The following is a 20,582-nucleotide window of genomic DNA, read 5'->3' as shown; positions in this document are numbered from 1 at the left end:
GGATCGTCGTCAATCAACAACAAGTCTACGAAATTGACGGTACAGATTATTTAACATAACTTGTTTGTCCCAAGATATATCTCGATCTATTCAATACGGAATGACCCCATTAGAGTGGATGGTGCAATCAAGCGGGACCCACTTCCGACCACCGTCCGATCTCGATCAGATGGTGATAATTAAAATTCAAGAGGCATTTCAAACCTGATCAATTCAATCGAACCCCACCCTGCACACGTGCCGCCTCTCCTTGTTGACCACTCTCTAGTCTATATTACAGAACAGTCATCATCCCTTTTGTCTTGGGGAAATTAACAACTTTGTTTGTGGTCGGTTTTCGGGTCTGCAAAAAGCTTCTACTAAACCGACCATGTACTACATTCCGCAAACGTAAAGAGGGCTTCATCTTATATATTTAGTGGACTGATATCGTCATACCATGTTTGTTATAATGGCACTACACACTCGTGAAGGAGGTAAAGAAAGTGTAAGGCATAAAAAGTGGGGAATAGTGCACGCGACTGCACCATATACGAGTGATATGCATATTAATGCTCGAGACATCAACGTCATGATACGGTAGAGGTGACGCAATTGGGACCCCAATTCTCTCTCGTGGTTATGCTAGTGGTGGCATCATCAGATCTTTGAATATAAGTGTAAAAAGAAAAGATATAAGGAAGGGGACCAAAGCTAGCATGTGTGTGACCACCCAAAGACCATGAGCCTCATTCTCTGTATGTGACCAAAAATAAGAGAGAGAGAGAGAGAGAATACTAAAGAGATAGAAAGAGGGATGAATCGAGGGTCTTAGTGGTGGTAATAGATGTTGATGATTTTATTTTATGTTACTGAAACCGAGGTGAAGGAGAAGAACTAGAAAAGAAAGAGAGGAGTGCGTTCCAAGACACAATCATTACATGGTTTTGGGAAGGAGGCCTAAGGCGTGGAATTAGAAGAGAGTGAAGAACCAAAGGGGCTTGACCAAGTTGGACTTTTATCATCAGGCCCGGTCGGTAAAATTGGTATTCCTTTTGCTGCAGCTGCCACAGAGTAATAATATAAAGGATAGAGAAAAGTATTATATAATATAGAGCATATAGAGAGAGATGGATAGAAAGAATGCCGTATACACAAAGGAAAGGTGAGTAGAGGACAGTAGTAACAAGGAAGGAAAAATAATAATAAGAAAAGGGGAAAAGGAGAGTGTAGGATGGGATAAAAGGAGAAACAAAGAGATGGCAGTAGAGGGAGGAGAATTATAAAGCTGGGTTTTTTACAAGGGCAGGGAAAGGAGGACAAAATATCAGAACCCACCAAGCTTTGCTTTCTTCTTTGAAGTTTAAAACTCCCTTTTTCTTTTTATGCCTTGCCAATAGCCCAAATAGAGAAACCGTCAGAATGTCAAAAAGAGAATTATAGTTTGTTGAGAGTGCAAAAGAGAGGCAACAGCAAAGACAATATGTGTGGGAAGAAGATGGAAAATCAAGAGGAGTCTTCACAAATGATTCATGAATTCTACCAAGAACAGTTATTTCAAGAACAACACCAACAACAATATAACGACAGTTTTGTAGGAGGGCCTTCATCTATTCTACCATGGTCTCTTCCTCCGGTTCACTCTTTCAACCCGGTTCAATTTGCCACTAACCCTGGTCGTGACCACGACCACTTTCTTAGTTCTTCTCCGTATGGAGGTCTATACAATCGAAGAGCTGCTGCACTACAATTTGCTTATGATGGGTCAACTTCGGATCATCTGGGTCTAGCCAGTCTTTATGTTGGTTCGGACCCTTTAGGCCAATCGGGTCGAGCCGGGTCATCCTCGTTCGGTCTTGGATCCGAATTGGGTAAGATGACCGCTCAAGATCGAACGAGGATCATGGATGCAAAAGCCCTTGCAGCCTCTAAAAGCCACAGTGAAGCTGAGAGGAGGCGTAGGGAGAGAATCAATACGCATCTTGCTAAATTGCGCAGCTTGTTACCTAGCACCACCAAAGTAAGTAGAAAATGAGGGTGATAATTAAATTTGATGAAAATCATGTTCTCGAATCTCTTTTGAAGATCTTATAGTAGGTTTTCCAAAGATATGATGAATTAGATGGGATAAAGATATTATATACTTAATATTTTAATTTGAACGTGATAGATAAAAAAGAGGGTATTGGACTATTGGTGCAATCTCTTCTTCTTTTCTCCTTTTTTTTTTTTTTTCTATCTTTTGTTGTTGTTGTTGTTGTTTTCCTTTTTTCTCTTCTGGGTCGTCTTTGAAAGGTTTGGGGCAGTTTCGAGGATCGAAGAGGGAAGATAATAAGTGTTAAAGTCGCTTTCTTGACATGTAAAAGAGGAACCAGAGCAGCAGAAAAAGCTTCCATAGAAATGTCTTGCCGGAGAACAATGAAACGAAGGTGAAAGACATAGGAGCCCACTTTTCAGACTTAGAATGCCCTCCTTTTCATACAAATTCCATTCTCTGGAAAATGTGCATGCTGTCTCCGCAATACCCCCCTACCCCTCGTAACTTGACAAAACTCTCTCTCTCTCTCTCTCTCTCTACATATATATATACACCAAAAAACGTTCAACACTGTACTCCCAGCCCAAGCTTCATCTTTTATTATTATTATTTTCAATGGCAAAGAATTATATTACTAGAGAGCTTCATCTTCTATGAATCACTCTCTCTCTCTCTCTCTCTCTCTCTCTCTCTCTCTCTCTCTCTCTCTCTCTCTCTCTCTCTCTAAAAAAGGATAGAGAATTTGGAGACCTCCTCCACCTAATGTTTTCAAGCTCAACGTCGATGGTTGGACCCTTGGTAACCCCGCAAAGCAGGAAGAGGAGGGGTTTTTAGAGATAGTAATAGCGCCATCAACTATGTCTTCTCTCCGCCAGTTGGAACAATGGATTCTACTCAAATGAAGGCAAACTGGAAGTAGCTGGGGATTCATCAAATTTTATTTCATGCGTTCAAAGCATGAGCATTGGTCCATGGAGATTAACTAAGTTTTTGGACGAGATTAGTTCTATGATTAACTATAGTTTCCTCTCTTTTTCTCATGTCCCTAGGAGTGCCAATGATCAAGCCCCTAGCTAAATCCGGGGCAATGAGGGACTCTTTTTGCTCGGGGGCTACTCTCCCCATTGATGTGAATGTGTAATCTCTTATTTATATTTTAAATATAGTTATATTTTCTTTTTAAAAAAGGGATAGGATCTTCCTACGGAAATGAATTTGTTCCTTTTTAACCTCGTTGTCAAATGGACGGTTTGGATCATCCAATGATGTAAGCCATACAGTACGTTTTGAAAAATACTGAACGTACTGTATGGGCTTACACCATATAAAATCTCTATAAATTATAATGTATGTATAATTTAATATTAGAGACCCAATTGTATCTTCTATTTTTTATTTATTTTTCTTTGTTATTCCAGACGGACAAAGCTTCCTTACTAGCTGAGGTGATCCAGCACGTAAAAGATCTAAAACGTCAAACATTAGAAATCGCTGAAGTGGGACCGGTCCCAACAGAGGTCGATGAGCTTACATTGGAAACTTATGATGAGGATGGTAAGTTCTTAATTAAAGCTTCTCTTTGTTGTGAAGATCGATCAGATCTCTTACCAGACCTCATCAAAACCCTAAAAGCACTACGTCTACGTGCTCTCAAAGCCGAGATAACAACACTAGCTGGTCGAGTGAAGAACGTCTTGCTCATCACTGAAGAAGAAGAATCAAAGAATAATGACCCACACTCTATTAATTCAATTCAAGATGCCCTTAGAGCAGTCATGGAGAGAACTTCTGATGATTCTTCTTCTGGGAGTATAAAGAGACAGCGAACCAATGTCAGTATACTCGAACACAGGCCTATCTAACCCAAAAAAAAAAAAAGATCAAAGTTTTATCTTTTTTATGGTTTTCTTTCTTCTACTGTGGTTTGGATTTTATAGTTTTGTTGGGTGCTTGTATTAGATAGTGAAAAGGGGAACATGGGTCTGGCTTGGTTTGCAGAAAGAATGCTTGTGTTACAAGTTGTTGATTATTACCTAGAAAACGGGAGGATCTTTTTTGTGTGAAGAGATTTTCTGATTGAAACCCTTAATTTGGACAGTGAAATTGATTGTTTCTGTCTCCTTCTACAACAAATTCAGCTGCAGACTTTTGTTTTCTAGTGGCTGATGGTCATATATATCACTAGCTAGGGTTTGGTGGCAGTTTTTTCACGACGGTCCTTTCCTTTGAGCTAAAAATACTGAGAAATCTGCCATTCTCTTTGCCACCTCAGCTCCGAAGGATGGCTTGGATTTGCCTACCGTTAATGTTTTATTTCATTTTTCTTCTGCTTTGTTTATCTTTTTCCTTCTTGGGTTTTATGTTGTTTCATCAGTTTGATTGGTCTATATGAGTTTTTTATTTTGGTTGTTAAAGCAAAATCTGTACATTACCTAATCTAGCTCTTTTCATGTTCTTATGCATTGATGATGCTACTGTTAGAGTTCATTATGGGGCACAAGACCATACTTGAACCTAGATCTAGCTTTACATATACACACAAGGAAACAAGGCCAGTACATGCAGAAATTGGTCAGTACTTGCCGGGCTTCATTGTCATGATGATCAAGGAATATTAACAAAGTCAATCTTTAAATGAGCTCGAAAGACAGAAGCTTGATCGTCAATCGAAAGACAGAAGCTCAATCTTTAAATGAGCTCGAAAGACAAGTGCAAGAGGAAAAGAAGGTGATGGTTTTGCCTTGACATTTTGTCTCAAAAAGAAGGTGATGGTTTTGCCTTGATGTTTTGTCTCAAGAGGGAAAAGAAGGTGATGGTTTTGCCTTTATATTCTGTCTCAAGATCCTTATATTCACCTCTGAGAGTCCAACAAATCATATTTTATACTCCAATATTTCTCGAAGTCATTAAATTTAATTGTGTTCTCCACTAATCCCAAGTCATAAATTTTGTTCTAATAGCCTACGTGATCATAAACCTAAGCTTTGATAGTCCATAAAATCATGGCCGGTATTCCACTAGTTCCCTAAAATCATCAGTTATGTTCTAACAGTCTACAAGATCATTTAGGCTTCAGTGCGGGACATTAAAGACAGTCAAGTGAAGGATCGAGAACATTCCCATTGTGAAAGTGTTTTCGGATGTTTTTCCAAAGGATTTACCTGGGATGCCACTAGATATAGGGAGATAGAATTCTCCATTGATTTAGTACCATGAACATACCCTATCCATCAGGCACCATTTCATTTGGCTCTAGCTGAGTAAAGAAAATTGAAAGAGTATTTACAAGAGTTGTTAGATAAGGGCTTATTCGGCCTAGTGTATCACCATGGCGTACTCCATTGTTATTTTCATGAAAAATAACATAACTATGACGATATGTATTGATTATACGAAACTAAATCAGATGATGTGAAAAATAAGTATACATTGCTGAGGATTTATGGTTTGTTTGACCAATTGCAAGGAGCACAAATATTTTAAAAGATTGACCTTCGATCAGGATATTATCAGTTAAAAATTAGAAGTAAAGATATCTCTTAATCAACCTTTTGAACAAGATATGGAGACATTATTTATATTGGGTGCAATGCGAGATGTTCACGGATCACAAAAGCCTAAAGTATAGTTTTACATAATGGGATTTATGTAACTCTAGTTGTACCCAATGGGATTTCTGTAAAACTCTCGTGGTGGGGATCGAATGGGACGATCCACCCATTAATACTAATTAATGAACATATTGCCCTTCAAAAAGAAAAAAAGAGTTGAAAGCCCTAAAGAACTTTATATGGATAACATCAACAAGAAAGCCCGAAAAAGAACCATCATCCCGAGAGTGGGAAGTTCCGAAAATGAAATTTGTAGCTTTTTTTTTGCATTTGAGGAGAATTTAACTATTACAGAAAGTCCATTATATCTTAACGACAGAAAAATCCTCTCCTCTTCCCTACCACAATCAAAACAAGCCTCCTTCCAGAATCAAACTCCCACTAAAGGATATACGAATACCAATGAGAACCTGAACTTTGCCTTCTTGAGTCCAAACCAGAGTTTAAAAATTCACACTTTGCCAAGGTAAAAATAAGTTGACTTGGGCAAGTCAATGATTTTCGGTCAACTTTTCATTAGCACGGATACTCCAAATTAAAGAAATTTTTACTGACTGGGTAGGATAAAAGTCGAATTGAGACAAGAACTCGACAAGATAAAACCATAGCAAAGCGTGATACGGCAATAAAACAGGATGGGAAAAATTCGGATTTAATACGGCATTGGTTACCAAATTGCAGTGAAAACGGTCAAATAAACAAAAACACAAAAAAATGCATTTAATATGTTTAAAATTGTGTCATTTACAAAATATAACGAGGGCAAAATTGGAAAGTTGGCCAAAAAACCGCATTTCATACGTATAAAACCAATTTTAATATATTTTTATTTTATTTTTGCTGTAAAAGTTTTAAACAAAGTATTAAATTGCAAACCTGCAAAACACATTTTTTTCCGTTTAAAACGAAGTTTTGCTAACTATGGGTATATGGCGAGTTGACTCAAGCAAGTTGATGATTGACTAGGAGAATTTTTAAATGATGGTCCACACAACCTATAGGGCCCAAAAGGATCTAAAGATGGTACCCTTCTCATCATGAAATAGTTCCCCCTATTCTAACCAGACCTAGGTTACAGAAAGAACTGCCACACAAATTTAATTTAATGAAATTTGAAGCCAGATGAGCCCACCTCAAATTAATTTCCCTTTCAGGGTTCTTCCAACCCAGATTTCCTTTCGTGACATATGTTGCGCCTAGAGGCCACTTGTGAAACTATTTCCTGATATGTATTTGTGGAGGAGATCCAACAAGCTCGGAGTCAGCAAGAAAATGCAGGGGAGGAGGGGGGGACAGAATGAAAGTGTTTGGGGATGTTCGGCATGCACAGTTTAGGTCGGAGCTGGGGAGTTTTGAACAAACTATGCCAGATAATGGTGGGGCACCGGCGGCAAGCGATATGGAGAGAAGGACATTATGAATTTCAAGGAAAAAACATTTGTTCAGTATTGCTTCACTAGGGAAGGTGGTAAGGTCTCCTGAAAAGTTGACTTCATGCGGAATTTCTTTGATTGGGAGATAGAAGTCGTTGTCAGTCTCACTAGCCTCTTGGAAAATTTCTTATATTTGAACGGCTGGTAAAGAGAAAAGGGTTTGGATCTTGAACTCCTCTGGAAGATTTTCAGTAAAGTCGCTTAATCTCCATATTGTTTCTTGCCTCCCTTTTTGCAGTTAGCCTTAGTATGGAGTGTCTCAACCCCCCCCCCCCCCCCCCCCCCCCCCCCCCCCCCCCCGAGTCTGCACTTTTGGGTGGACTGCAGTCCAGGATAAGATCTAGATAGTTGACAACCTCCATCATCGCCTTATGCTCATCATAGATCATTGTGACCTCCGCAAGGAGGCATGTGAATCTGTCGATCACATGCTTATTCATTTTAAGTATTCTAGATTTGTGTGGGCTAAAATCCTTGACAGGTTCAAGATCTCATGGGCATTGCCAGATCACTTTGTAGGCTTCCTTGAAGCCTAGTTTCTTGTGCCATGGCCTAGGAAGTGCATGATTCTTTGGAAGCTCAATTTTCTAGACACAGTATGAGTCCATCCCCAACAGCTTAGGAGAAACCCAAAGTTGTTTTGACTTTCATGACCTCAACAAAGCTTCCCCAAAAGACAAATACAAGGTCCCTAACATGAAGGTTCTTATCATCAATGTGATTGCTGGTTTCAAAATGTTCTCATTAGTGGGCGGTACTTAGGGTACACCAAATCTTCATTGCACCAAAGGACGTTGCAAGCGCTGGCTTCTACATTCCATTTGGAACTTACTGTTATAAAGTCATTCCTTCTAGCCTCAAAATCTTTGAGGCTACGTATTCACGAATCATGGCGACCATCCTTCAAGGCATGCTTCACAATTGTCTCAAAGATTATAAAGAGAATGTGGTCATCGAATCTCAAACTCACTTTGCTCATGCCATGGTCCCCTGCCACATCTTCAATAGTTGCTAGAAATGCACCTCAAAATGAACCCGACCAAATGTGTCTTCGACATCTCCTCCAAACGCTTCCTTATCTTTGTCATCAATAATCAGGGAGTTGCGCTCTACTATCCTCACGGATAACCTTGTATAGACATTAGATGATAACAGGAGCCACTGGAGGGTAAGTTCTGGCTTGAGGATGGTGGAGGCCATATTGGGTGAGTCAGTGTCACCTTTGGAATGGGGTCCCCTAGCCTTCGCTATTCATGAAGTGGTCGGCCTAGGCGCTTGACCATCGGGCATGCTTATTCGATCTTTCTACGTAATTTTAAGGCCAAGTACGCCAGGAAAAGTGCGAAAGATGATCAAGATACTTTGCCAATTTCGAGGCTCATATGCCTTCACTTTAAGCTTGGAGTTCAAGATTTTGTGTTCGGGAATACTGACTTCTAAGTGACACCAGAAACAAAAAATTGTTAAGGGACAGGGTTCTCCAAGTCAAATTCTTGGTTCTGGAATAGGAATACTAAAGATTTATACATGGTAAAACTATTCAAGGTGGAATGTTTCTCTATGATTACCTAACGGATAGAAATGGCCGACGATTTACTATATCTGAGGGGTTTCTCCTTCTCTGCCCAACCCTTCAGAAAAAGACAGCGATTTTAAATAAGTTTGGGCGGGTGTTTTGTTGGTGCCCTTATTAGAGTTACTTCTACAGTTGTTGTGAATATTCAGCAAAAGTGGTATTTTTTGCAAACTATAATATAATGGTGTGAAAAAATACATCTTTTGCTGAACATTCACATCAACTGTAAAAGCAACTCTAATAAGGGCACCACGAAAACATCTTCAGGAGTTATGTCCTACCGTACAATGCCTACTAAGTTGAAGGAAAAGTTTTATAAGACATATGTGAGACCAGCTATGCTGTACGGCTCAGATATTGGGCCAGCAAGAGGCAGCATGTGCATAAGATGAGTGTAGCAGATATGCGAATGCTAGATGGATGTGCGGCCACACATAGTTAGATATAATTAAAAATGAAGACATCTGTAAAAAGGTGGGGGTGGCACCAATTGAGGAGAAGATGAGAGTGCGTTGCTTAAGATGGTTTGGGCATATCCAACGTAGGCCTTTGGATGCTCCAGTGAAAAGAAGTGACTCGTGCCAAGTTGATGGAGTAAAAAGAGGTAGGGGTAGACCGAAAACAACTCCGGTAGAAACAATGAGGAAAGACTTGAGGGCTAGGAATATAACAGAGAACATGACATTGGATAGGATAGAATGGAAGAAAATGATCCATGTAGACGAACCTTGCTAGTGTCAGGATTAGACTTAGTCAATTTGAGCCAGGTAGATCCTTTCACCTTCTTCATGAAAATTTTCTCAAGGATTCATTAGCCGACCCCAACTAGTTTGGGACAAAGGCTTAGTTGAGTTTTGGAGTATGTGTGACATTGTGGGCCGTATTTAATAGGTTTCATGTTCTACATGTTGGTGCACTGGTGTATGGATCAAACATTTTCCCTTTAAACAGTTAATTTCCATCCAATTTCAACTTAATGGCCTGAATGCTATGTAGTTATTCGTTCCTTTCATCATCAAAGTGAAATAACGCATACAGTTTGCTTCTACTTCTCTTCTAATGGTAAAACAATTATCGGAATATTTTATCTTAAAGGTCTAACATTCACACCAAACGAATTCAAAAACTTTTGAATGAATCACCACAAACCTCGACAAGTATTTGTGAAAGAACAGAGATCTACCAAATAGTATGGCTCCTAATCCAAAAAGATGATGCAAATGATGAATATGATTGATGCTGTGTTACATGTGAGATACGGGGGGTTAGCTTCCCCTTATCTCTCTCCTTTATTTTCTGTTAATAAAAATGTTGCAGGGGAGTGTTCATTGTAACATTGCAGTCCAGTTGGTAACAACAGAGAGAAGGTAAACAACACCCAGTACATAGCATGGTGTCAATCATACAGCCATACGCATCCAAACACACAAAATTAGTCGAAAAGAAGAGGGGTATTAAGGTAATCTTGTTCAATTCTCAAACAGTAAACCCCTCAATCCGGTTCCTGAAAACAAGAACCCTAGATCTATCGTTTGTGCTATAGGCTTTGATATATCGAAAAAGAGAGTAATATAAGCTTACCCCAAAAATCTTTATATACTAAACTCATGTTGTGAGGCACATAACAGTGACTAATAACAGAATCAAATCTTAGCAAACAACATATACAGAAAATTTATAATTGTTACGTGCATAGATGGGTCCCACTTGGATGAAATAAATTAGTTTAGATTTTGTTGCTTTTGTAGCTTGCTTTCTTAGTTGTTTGGTATTGCTATGACTATTAGAGATTAGAATTATATAGAGTAGGGATTTTCTATAAGTAACTTGTACGCTGCCTTTCTTAGAGCAATGAAGAAAATTGTTTCAGAAATTGTGTCCAGTGTACAAAGGATGATCGATCCTTCCCTCGAAGTGGATCAAGGGGCTGATCTTTCCTCTAAGAAGATCAAATCAAGCTAGGGTTTCTCGTGAAGAAAAAAACGGGGGTAGATGGGTGTTGGGAACGATTAGACGAATATAAAGATGGAGGATTGTTTGTTCCATAATTGTTTTGATCCCCAAATCGAACCCTACGATTGTTTTAGGTTAGAATTTGGAGATTTCTAGTGATTTTTGAGAGGTTGAAACTTTAGCGGGAGGGTGGAACCTTGAAAAGAACGTTATTGGCATTATAAGACGGTTATACCCTTCTAAAGCGTCGCTAATTACATGATAAAGGATGTGAATTGCACGTGTTAGAGACCATGATCTGACCGCAATGGTACGTGGGGCCGCAATTGTGGTGGCTGAATAAGAAATCACATGTGAGTCTATCTCTGGGCCCCACATCTCATTTTCATCAAACCATGAGATAGACTCCCGAACACTTGTTATGGTGTGCGGGTCTCAAACAGTACTTTCAAGGTGTGAACGGCTACGATTGGATCAATTGTGACGATAGGGCCCACATGGGACATCTATGTGCAATCAAGACCGTTAAACTTATAGAACATCATGAGGTGGACCCACATAGTCTTCTTCCCATGCGAATAGAAAATCCCTACGTAACAGAGAACCACAGAAATCAATGGCTTAGCATCTGTTGATGAACCCTAAACAATGCTTGATGGATGAAGAGCAAAGGATTATTGAATCAAGGTGTTGCCAACAGAATTTTGCTAGAATTTTGGTTGCCGGTTGGACAAATGGTTCCGACCACAGAGACATGGCACGAGCAGCCCCTAAGTGTTCGAATATTTGTCATGAAATGACTAAAATACATAGTCTAACACATGACACAGCTAAGAGCGTTATTACAAAAGACACATGCTTTTTAAAACAGAGATTTTATAGTCCCTTATTTTTTTTCAAAAAGTACTGTACGGACCACACTTTAGGATGATCCAAACCGTCCATATGATGGGCCATAACATAAATAGGTTGTGCCCAAAAACTCATTTCCATAGGATAATCCTATCCCTCCAATCTATAGAGGTTTCCATAATATGCAGTTCATCTATAGATCGGAAGGCTAGGAACGTCGTATGGAAATGATTTTTTGGACACAATATATTTACGTTATGGCCAATCATATGGACGGTTTGGATCATCCTATAATGTGGTCAGTACTTAAAAAAAAATAAGGGACCAAAAGGGCTAGCACTTGTAAAATCTCAACAGAGAAAATCTCTTGAAAACAATAGGCAACTCTTAATTTTGAATCTTTCCTCCAAATTTTAAGGGAGATGATATTTTCACCCCCCTCCCTTCCCCCCCTCTTTTTGACGTGATTTGCCCACTGTTCACGTCAAATCATTATAAGGGGCGCATGCGATTGGGGGTTTTTAAACACCAAAGTAAAAAAGTAACTTTTGACTTTTCTTAGTTTAAAATTTCTAACAGAACCACAAGGCCACGAAATTAGCAAATTAGAGAACTATTTACTCCCACACCATGTTTCTAGAGAATATCAGAACGCAAAACAATCTTACAATCTGATGTTTTTATGGAGCTGTAAATAACAAGAGGCTCGAATTTAAGATATTAGACCTCTCAAGATCATGCTCAGACCTCTCAAGATCATGCTCAGCCTCAGTAGTCTGTGGCACTGACATAACATGGAAAACAAAACTAAATCATATTTATTGCATTCACCATGTGGGAAATTCTTTGAAGATATGAAGTTTTCAAGATCTTTTCTTCAAAATCATAAAAGCTTTGGGCAGTCCATATTTCATAAAGTGTTGGAAAATATCCGTTCAAAATTCCACGATTCTTAAGGTTGTTGAATAATAATAGATCAAAGAGGGACTGGTCTATGGCTTCGTCGAACCCAAAACTGGTTGATCAAACCCAAGTTGGTTACTCGACTCCAAATTGGCGCAACTCGAAAAATGAAACTTATAAAACAGATTGCACTTCTTGTTTTCATAAAGACCCTTTACAAAAATCAATTTGATGATGATAGAGGAAGGCTGAATCATGCCACATGGTCACTCTCCTTAATAATTATATCCGTCCTATGGTGCAGCCGGGATCTGCAAATCGACGCTCCAAGATAAAACAGCCCAAACGGGCTCCAGTCCACGTGCACTCGTTGGTTGGTCCACTTCGAATTACCGTGAAACTGTGCCCAGACACGGAACGGAACGGAGGAGGAAGGTTAAGCAAAACAGGAGAGAAAACTTTATTCTCTCTATGTAAAATAGTATACTTCTTCTTTTCTGTAAATTTCATATTTCTCTGTGCAACAAACAGTGTTGCCCTCTTTCTCTTTTATAGAGAGAAAATATGACTTGTAGAAGAAATAAACGCCAACTAAGAGAGTGAAACGTTTATCTCCCAGAGGATATGAAACGGTTCACATTAATAGGCCACAGTTCATAGCACAAGGATATGAAATGTTTATCTCCCAACAATCAAATATGATTTTTGCCAAAAAGATATTTTTTATTTGCCTAAATCCCAACACGGGGTCCTAGCGCGCGTGTGTTTATATGAACTTCGGTTCTTATTAAACCGAATTATCCAACAAATTCCAATGCCTCCGGAAAAGGCTCAAGGCTTTCCGTCCACTCCACCTCTTATAAGGAGGTGGAACTCTCTTGAAAGTTTTAATGTGGGGCTAAACTTTTTTGCATTGGAGTTGAAACCAACTCCACACACCCGTAGGCCTTGGTTTCGACTCACACTAAACCACAAATGACAATAGGTTTGAGAACATGGATTCAAGTTCAATCCCCTAGCAATTGACAAGGCACAATTGTCACCATATGATGCTTCATGGCGTAATATTGTGCATGAATTTAGTGGCACGACACGTTGCATGATGTATCACTATGTACAAGAGGAGTGCCTCTTGTTGTGCCAAGTGTGGCACCATGGCGCTGAGTGTGACCAGCAAAATATGCTATTCTACTAAAAAAAGTAACGATGACTAGTGCATGTTAGCCGTTGGACATGATGTGTGGGTCCCTTAACGCGTATAGATGGGTGTTGCATGGGAATTTGGATTTTCATAAAAAATGAAAATTTGGTGCAACAAAATAAGATGCGTCACGATCATGGTTTAAAATTTCGACAGAAACCAAAAATTTCCGAAATTCAATTTTTCGCCATTTACCAAATTTCTCACCGAAATTTTGGATTTCGGTCCGAAATTTCGGTTTAAAGACATTATTTATTTTTAAAAAAAAGTGTTACAAAATTTCGGCCGAAATTTCCAAATTTGGGTCCGGAATTTGGAACCAAATTACCAAATTTCGGTTTTTGGTGGGGTCCAAAACGGTTACCGAAACCGAAATTTTAAACCTTGGTCACGATATGCATGAGTCACATGAGTCATAGCCCTGCATAGGACATTTCTCAGGGCTCAACTTATAACTCATGACCATAGTTAGCAAAACGTAGCAGAAAAACAGGATGGGGAAATTTGAGCTCGAAAACGTAGTAAAAATGGTCAAATAAATGAAAATGCGAAAAAAAATGCATTCAATATGTTTAAAATTTGGCCAGAGCCTTGTAAACAAAGTTTTGCTAACTGTGCTCATGTCATATGCATGTGAGTCGCATGAGCCAGAGCCTTGTATAGTACATCTCTAGTCCTTAAACTCACTGCACAACTTATGACACATTAGATGGCTTATAGGAAACTGGACAAATGAGTGTGTCATACATCCAAGTTGGAACTTAAGCTTTCTTTTTTGAAAATGATGGAACCTTATTAAAATAAAGATTACAAGTTCACATGGGGAGGCAAAGAAGTCCCAAAAAATACCCACTCTCCAGATCTGCCTAATTTTGAAACCTCAGCTAGTCAAACTAAAACCGTAACAAAGCTATATAAGGAAAATGATAGATTCTCCCCCCCCCCCCCCCCCCTGTTTTTTACGTGGGACAGCACCCTCTAGTGTGAACGATTAGTCATAAATACACTAAAGGGCCCTATCCGAAGTTTAAAAAAATGGGCGAATATATCACTTCTCCAATGATTTTTTTTTTTTTTTTTTTGCACAAAAGCCGGTTTTGCTTAGGGGTTTTTCTTAATTGGCATTTCGGTGCCACATCAGCAACCACTATTCTACGAGGTAAGTTCCAGGTAGATCCAATACTTGTCTCCTCCCCGTTTGCTACTTACACCATTACTCTACAAGGTAAATAACTGCAACCAACTCGATCCAGCTGTAGGTAATCATAATGATGGATTGTGTTTGAGCACAAAACAACATGACTACTTCACGTCCAAATATTATATAATTGATGAATTTTTGTATAACTTTAATTCTCTTAATTTTGATTACTAATCTGGTCAAATACCCTACATTTTCTTGGGTATACCATACAAAACTATGCTTGTAAGACCTTAAAAGTTAAAGAGATCTCTAGAAAGCATTAACATTTTCCACATACAACAATGTTCTCCAAATAAGTTGGTTAAATTTTAAAAGGTTTGGACGCAGGTTGTGTCGAAGTTTAAGGAAAGGAAAATAGATACCCATTTTTTTACTTTGGTTTGCAAACCGTCACTTGAGTAGTAAATGACAACCGAGAAGAAAAATATACATTTTACTTTGATTTTCCCTTAAAAATGATTTTCCGTGCAACCATATGGACCCTAAGGGGCCATTTGGATACGCGTATTTTAGAATCCTGGATTTCCTCAAAATCATAGTTGGGAGACAAGAGAAGAAAAAGAGCAGCCGTTGTTTTCTGATTTCTAGCCCTTCTTTCCGACAGCAAGAGAGCTGGCGATCGTCCCATCTTTCCAAGTTTTAGAAATCGCAGGATGCAGGAGAGATTTCTAAAACCTGGTTTTCTTACTTAAAATTCAAGAAACGCTGCCAGGACAACATACCAGCAGCTTGATCATGACCCTCTTTTACAGTGTTTTCAAACTAAAACTCGGATTCTAAAATCCGCGTATCCAAACGGCCCCTAAATGCAATTGGAAACCAGTAGAAAAGAGGAGAATGATAACTCAACCCCTGGCAGCCACTTACTGGTTTTATAACTAAGTAAAAGAGTGACAAAGGGAGCTGTTGAGTACAGTACTATTTTTTAGGGAGTGGTTTCCTATTGGAAACCAACTCTCCCTACTCTATCTTTGTACAGTTTGTAAAACCGTGAGATGGGGCCACACATAGAGGGTGAATCTAAGTTTCTTCCGGATTGAAAAACCCACGAAATACAAAAATCTAAAATAAGCTATTTGCTAAATACTTTTGTGAGAGCAATTTTGTGAGTGAGATCCTTGTGTGAGAGAGAGAACTATTTTCTTACAAAAGGGGTGGGTTCTTCTCTTGTAAAAGGTTGTTCTTGGGTTCTTTTCTATTTGAGAGGGTGAGTGTGTACTCTGTAATTTTTTCTCTGATTAGTGAAGAAGAAGTCTCCGTTGCTGCCCCGTGGAGTAAGCAAATTGCCGAACCACGTAAAATATCTGTGTTCTTGTCTGTGTTTATTTCTTCTTTTACTTTCTGCTTTTGTTATCGATCTTGTGGCAGCTGCGTACTCTAACAATTAGTATCAAAGCTATACCAATTGCTAGATCTTCACGCAAGATTGATTGTGATTGCATGGGTTGAGATGGCTAGTTAAAGTTTGGCGAGATTTGAAGTGCCGAAATTCAACGGATCAAATTACGCATTGTGGAAATTGAAGATGAACGCGGTTTTGGTCAAAGAGGATTGTGCGGTTGTGGACCCCGATCCGAGAGAGGGGCGGCGGTGGGAGACGAGCCCCACGCGCTAAGTCTCACTGGATCATCCACGTGAATGGAGAGCTCTACCAAGGAACTCTCGAAAGAAAGTGCCTCTCACAGTATGAGTGGCGATACAAAGGTGAGATACCTCTCGATTCGGGGACTAGCCCAGATTCGAGGCGTACCTTAAACAAAGAAGAGTCGCCATCCAAGGAAAGTGGGCCAAGGATCCCATACTAAGCATGAATCTGTCCCATTTTTAAGCATGAACTTGTCCCAGTTTTGAACATGAAATTTGTCCCAGTTTTGAGTACAAACCTGTCCATGTTTCACCCGTGAATCTGTCGCAGATTCTGCCCACAAATTTGCCCCTGTTTTACCATAACTTCAACACAGAATTTGTCTATATTTGAGGCACAATTTTCGCTCAGAATCTGTACACATTCGAGCACAGTTTTCACACAATTTAGCCCCCATTTTTAAGCACATTTCTGCCCCTGTTCGAGGCGCGATTCTGTCCACATTTTGTACCCAGTTTTTTACGCAAATCTGTCCCATTTCAGCCCTGTTTTGAGCACATTTTTAAGCCTATGTTCAGCTCATTTCTAGCATTGTTTCATTTTTTTTTAGCGCAGTTCAGCCTCTATGTTAACACATTGCAGCCTTTTTTTTTTTTACCCTCATTCTATCATGTAATCATGGTGATGCCCATGGCAGCCACCACTTCACTTTAATTTTAAGTTTAGCCCATGTATCATTGATAATGGTTACTCCTATAAGTTTCTACATAATATAATTATATGACTACTGTTTCATTGGCTTGTGCATTTTACTGGTTCAGTTTCATTTTTCACTGATCTATATGGTTTATATTATTTTTACTTGACAAATGAATATGCAAAAGATGAGTAGGCTGGATTTCTCATGAGTTTAGGGTCTCAAAAGAATTGTGTATTTTGTAGTTGCTACTCCAGAAAGATGTCTCATTTTTCAGCTATGATTTATGTTTATTTGAATGTACATATCTGTTGTCTACCACTACATAGCTGCTGCCCTATATTTTATAGTTTTATAATTGCAATTTTGATTGAGTTAAAAAAAAAAACACATATATTCGCTACATTATTTATTGTATAACTGTTGTTCTTATAAGTTATATATTCTGTACATATAATTTCATATTTTGCTTAACATGATTTCTTTTCATAAGAATTGTTGTGATTTGAAAATATCGTTTTGTTTTTAGGTCCCATTCTTCTTTAAGGGCGATGAAGGCGATAGCCTAAGCCCACCTTTAGAGAGATTTATTGGATTATGATAATACCCTCTCCCTTCTTCTTTCCTCTTATTTAATTTTGAGTTAGATTCTGAAGATAAATGGATTGTTCATGTGAGATTATATCAAAGTTCATTATACTCATTCCTTTTTTATTTAAATAAATTGTTATTAGGAAGAAGGAGATCAGATGACTACTCTATTCGATATTATCGACATAGGTATTGTCTGATCTCAAGGCGGGATTAGAAATATTATCATGTGTATATGATATCAGATGATTACTTTGGCATCATCTGATTTCATTGGAGTCCCCGTATTGGGGTTTGTGGTTGGTTTTGAAGTGTTTTGATATTGTTTTTACTTTATTAGGCTATCCAGCGGCTGGTCTGGACTAATTAATGTTATTTATCATTTTATGATTGCTATTAGATTGTATATTCTTCTTTGCTTAGCACTTGTTTTATTCTTAGAATAAAATTTGCGATTATCTAGTAGCCTTTTCTTCTCTTTTTGATAGACTAACACAGTCTTATAGATTTTGTTAAAATTCTTTGCTATTAGAATTCCTTCTCGTTGAAAGGGCGATGAAGGCGCTAGCCCAAGCCCATCTCTAGGGGACTTGCACAGTCCGAATAGCATTCTATTTTCTCAAAAGACTTGCCTAGTCTTTTAGATCCAAATCTTTGGAGACAGGCATTGTCTCATTAATGAATCAACCTGAATTAACCTCTAGAAGATTACCTCCAATCTCATTTTTCTTTCTAAACCTCATCTTTGTGCGTCTCTTGGTTTTTGGAAGAACACCTTGCTCGGCTTGGCATCATACCCCTTACCCTATGGATATTGGGTTGCACATTTGTTGCATCCTAGGGCTAGGTAGCTGTCCGGCCCGGCTGGGTGTTTTACCTAAACCAAATATGCACAAGGTCTCTTTTTCCTTGTTAGCATTTTTCTCTATCCTACCTATATGTCTAAGAGACTTGCCCAGTCTCATTAGCATCTTCCTCTTTGTGCTTCATTTGGTTTTGGGAGAACATCCTACTCGGCTTGGCGACATACCCCTTACCCTTATGGGTATTAGGTTGCACATTTGTTGTACCTTAGGGCTAGGTAGCTGTCCGGCCCGGCTGGGTGTTTTACCTTTGCCAAATATGCACAAGGTATTTCCTTATTACTTGTTGAGCTTTATCTTAGTTTGGTTAGTCCACTAGCACAGGAATCCGTCCTTAGTTTAGAGAGTCAATCCTCTTGTTCAGGAATCAAATTCTATCATCATAGGGGTTAGGATTCTATTCCACCTCTCATCGTATCATGTTTTTATCCACTCTTGCAAGGTATAGGATGCTGTCCAACCCTTGCAGAGCTGTGTTTCTGTTCTTTTCCCCCGCAAAGCATAGGATGCTGTCCAACCTTTGCGGGATATCAGGAGTCTGTCCTCCCCTTATGATGATAGGATTTGTCCCCCTTGAGTCAAAAACACTTAAAAACAACAAAAACATCTAAAAAACCAAAAATCTCAAAAATTGAGTCTTTCAGAGTAGTTAGGGAATTCTGTTTCCGAACTACGTTGGCTTGATCCCTTTCAACATGGTACGTAGTGCAGCTTGGGATCCACATCCCAAGTCCAGCCAAACTTTTTAAAAATAAGCATTTTAAATCCTTCAAAATTATAAAAATCTTTTCAAAATATTGTTTTCTTCGAAAGGATCTTCCTCTAGAGTTAAGAAGTTGTCCTAGTTAGAGAGTTTTTGAGTCGGGAGTTGCTCCCCCGTTCATTTGTTTGTTTGTTGTGTGTTTTATTTGTTTGTGTTAGAGTTAGGAGTGAGTCCTAGCTAGGAGTTTTTACGCCTCCGTCCGGTCAGTTGGCAATCCACATCGCCAATTGATGACTAGGTCTAAGATGCGATAGATCCTACTGTTTTCCTTAGGATATACAGCCTAGCTACACATAGATTATAGGAACCACCTGCATTAGCTTAGGGCTAACCTGCATTTAGTTAAGACATATAGGGTGTCCTAAAATCTACAATCCATTGGAATTTAAATAATCACACAAAAAGCTTTAAGAACTAGTCCGGTCTTTTAGATCGAGTCTAGGATAGAGGTCTAGATGTCTTAGGCATCACAGCTTAGAATAGGTGCGAAGAACTACGTTGCCTTGATTCTCGTGGAGGCGGGGATACGTAGGCTTCTTTGGATGAACATCAGATCATCTAAAGACTCGGGCCTAGGTATAGATTAGAGTTTTAGGGTTGTATGGTATCGAGTCATTTTCTATGTTTTGCAGTGTTTTCTTACTTTATTGCGCAGACCTTATATTTTTTTGGTGTGTCATGCATGTGTTTGTTCACCAGAACTTAGACACCCATTAGGCATGTCACTTATAACCTAGTTATTCTCAGGTGACACTTTTATTTCTTTTATGTGTGTTTATTATTCCTCCGAGACATGCATGATTAGATAGACGTCTTCTCGGAGATTTGTGTTCCCATTTCATATGATTTTCGCCCAAAACTCTTCAAAATTATTAAGTAAATGGCATAAGAGACCAGGTGTTTACACTTGGGCGGATGAGGTGCTCTTTAGACCTTCCGAATTCGTAACCAGGCACGAACCCTATTTTATATCTCTGGTTATCCGTTGCAACAGCGGTCGCGATTGAAGGTATTGAAAAAAGCCTACTGAGATGACTGATGCTGTTTTTCAAAAGAAAAATAAATTAGCAATGGCCGATTTACTTCTTGCACTTGATGATTCAGTATTATTCAATGTGTCCGATGAAACCACTGCAAAAGGTTTATGAGACAAATTGAAGAATCTGTACGAAGGGAAATCTATGTCAAATAGGATTTTCCTTCGTAGACAATTGTACAACCTGAGGATGAAGGATGGGTCTTCATTGCAAGAACACCTTAATGAATTTAACACCCTCATTAGTATATTGACTGTTGTTGATGTTAAAATTGATGTGGAAGAGAGAGCTAGTCT

General features: G+C 38.9%; 1 protein-coding gene across 1 annotated transcript; it reads left to right on the top strand.

The window, feature by feature from the left end:
- Positions 1-862: 862 nt before the first annotated feature.
- Positions 863-4,404, top strand: LOC143880916 (transcription factor bHLH30-like). Its single transcript, XM_077383895.1, has 2 exons — positions 863-1,999; positions 3,436-4,404. Exons 1-2 carry the CDS (start codon positions 1,463-1,465, stop codon positions 3,877-3,879), a joined length of 981 nt encoding a protein of 326 aa, XP_077240010.1. The 5' UTR covers positions 863-1,462; the 3' UTR covers positions 3,880-4,404.
- The last annotated feature ends 16,178 nt before the right edge of the window (positions 4,405-20,582 follow it).

Source organism: Tasmannia lanceolata, unplaced genomic scaffold (genome assembly GCF_043159265.1).
Source record: "Tasmannia lanceolata isolate RefF3 unplaced genomic scaffold, GAP_Taslan_0.1 ptg000007l, whole genome shotgun sequence".
In the NCBI taxonomy this organism is placed as follows: Eukaryota; Viridiplantae; Streptophyta; class Magnoliopsida; order Canellales; family Winteraceae; genus Tasmannia; species Tasmannia lanceolata.
The sequence above is the reverse complement of the archived record's forward strand: the minus strand, read 5'-3'. Positions and strand labels throughout refer to the sequence as shown.